At 62.6% G+C, this 1694-nt stretch overlaps 1 protein-coding gene across 1 annotated transcript in view; it reads left to right on the top strand.

The window, feature by feature from the left end:
- Nucleotides 1-1694, top strand: part of HSF1 (heat shock transcription factor 1) — a 22594-nt gene that overhangs the window by 15986 nt on the left and 4914 nt on the right. The window contains exons 3-4 of the mRNA XM_042783007.1: nucleotides 805-941; nucleotides 1511-1635. Coding sequence (XP_042638941.1) covers nucleotides 805-941; nucleotides 1511-1635 — 262 coding nt within the window. The remainder of the gene's footprint in view (nucleotides 1-804; nucleotides 942-1510; nucleotides 1636-1694) is intronic.

Here is a 1694-nt window from a genome sequence, read left to right as displayed (position 1 = left end):
CCACCTCACTGCCCCTGCACTTCCTCCACTACCATCACTTTAATGACCTGGAGCCAGCCGACCCTGTCTACCGCTGGCTTGTCTGTCCAGCCTGGAGAAACCAGAGGTGGCCGGGCGTCATTGTCCTGAGAACATTGTGCTTTGATTCAGTCTCAGGAGGACCTGGGGTTCTGGGTGAGGGTCTCTGGCTGGAGCCCAGCTTTCTGCAGCCTGATCCCGGGAACACTCAGGCTGGCTGGTCCCCGGCGGGAGTCCTAGGCACTGTTGGGGTCAATGCCTGTGGCAGCCGTGCCCGTGGCTGTGAAGACCACAGCATCTCCAGATGTGCCCCGAGCCTGGTTTGCCCTGGGCTGACCCAGGGGTGCTGCACCTGCCCAGCACACATTCCGTCTCTGCTGGCCCATGGAGTCAGGGCTCTGAGCCATTTCTTAGGTGAAGACCATGAGGCTCAGAGAAGCCAAGTGGCCTGAGACCACCTGGCACTGAGATGACCAGGCAGCACTGTTTCCAGAAACAGGAGGCAGTGTGGCTCAGAACACAGTGGGGAGATGAGAGGAGGAGGGCAGGGTGAGGGGGCGACCAGCTGCCCGCGGGCCTGGTGTCTACACGCCCCACAAGGAGCAGCCTTCACAGGCCACTTCTCCATCCTGTCCATGAGGCCTCACTCCCTCAGTTCTGGGGGGATGGGAGCTGGCAGAGACGTCCCTACGGCCCCCTGGAAGGGCTTGCAGCTCCAGGCCCAGGCTGGCCCCTTGTGGTCAGCGTGGTCCCACCTTAGGCAGAGCTGCCCCCTGTCCCATGCAGACGGCTTCCGGAAAGTGGTCCACATCGAGCAGGGTGGCCTGGTCAAGCCCGAGAAGGACGACACCGAGTTCCAGCACCCGTGCTTCCTTCGCGGCCGGGAGCAGCTCCTGGAGAACATCAAGAGGAAAGTGACCAGTGTGAGTGTGGCCCCCGCTCCCACCTGTGTGAATGCGGCCCCTCCTCCCACCAGCTTGAGTGAGACCCCTGCGCCCACCAGTGTGTGTGTGTAAGGGGGGCCTCCTCCTACCAGCGTATGTGTGACCCCGCCTCCCAGCAGCCTATGCAGGCCCCCGCCTCCCACTAGCGTGTGCGTATGTGTGTGTGTGCGCGTGCATGTGTGAAGGGGGGCCTCCTTACACCAGCGTGAGTGTGGCCCCACCTCCCACCAGTGTGAACGCGCGCCCCCTCCCCAGGCCCCTCTTACAGCCCTTGGGGCTGGAGGAGGCTCGAGGAACAGCATCCTTGCTGTGTCCTGCGTCTACTCCTCCCACCCCTCTTCACTGCTCTTTGATCAGGTAAAGGGTGACTCCCTGCAGCACTAGGACCTGCCCTCTTTGGGCGTCCAGTTGACTGTTGGCCTGACTGCACAGGGAGCCAGGGTGTCCCTGCTGCTCCCTTCCCCCACGCATCAGGGCACAGCTCCATCCCAGGGCCCCATGCTGTAGGCCGCCTTGGTGACCCTGGCTCCTCTTCCCTCGGGACCCAGGTGTCCACCCTCAAGAACGAAGACATAAAGATTCGCCAGGACAGTGTCACCAAGCTGCTGAGTGATGTGCAGCTGATGAAGGGAAAGCAGGAGAGCATGGACTCCAAGCTGCTGGCCATGAAGCAGTAGGTCCCTCAGCTGGGGGGGGGCAGGGAGGCCATGAAGCAGTAGGTCCCTCAGCTGG

The sequence above is a fragment of the Orycteropus afer genome, unplaced genomic scaffold, assembly GCF_000298275.1.
Source record: "Orycteropus afer afer isolate SDZICR_OR568_19922 unplaced genomic scaffold, OryAfe1.0 scaffold00574, whole genome shotgun sequence".
NCBI lineage: Eukaryota > Metazoa > Chordata > Mammalia > Tubulidentata > Orycteropodidae > Orycteropus > Orycteropus afer.
Note: the sequence above shows the minus strand (reverse complement) of the source record. Positions and strands in the feature narration are given on the sequence as shown.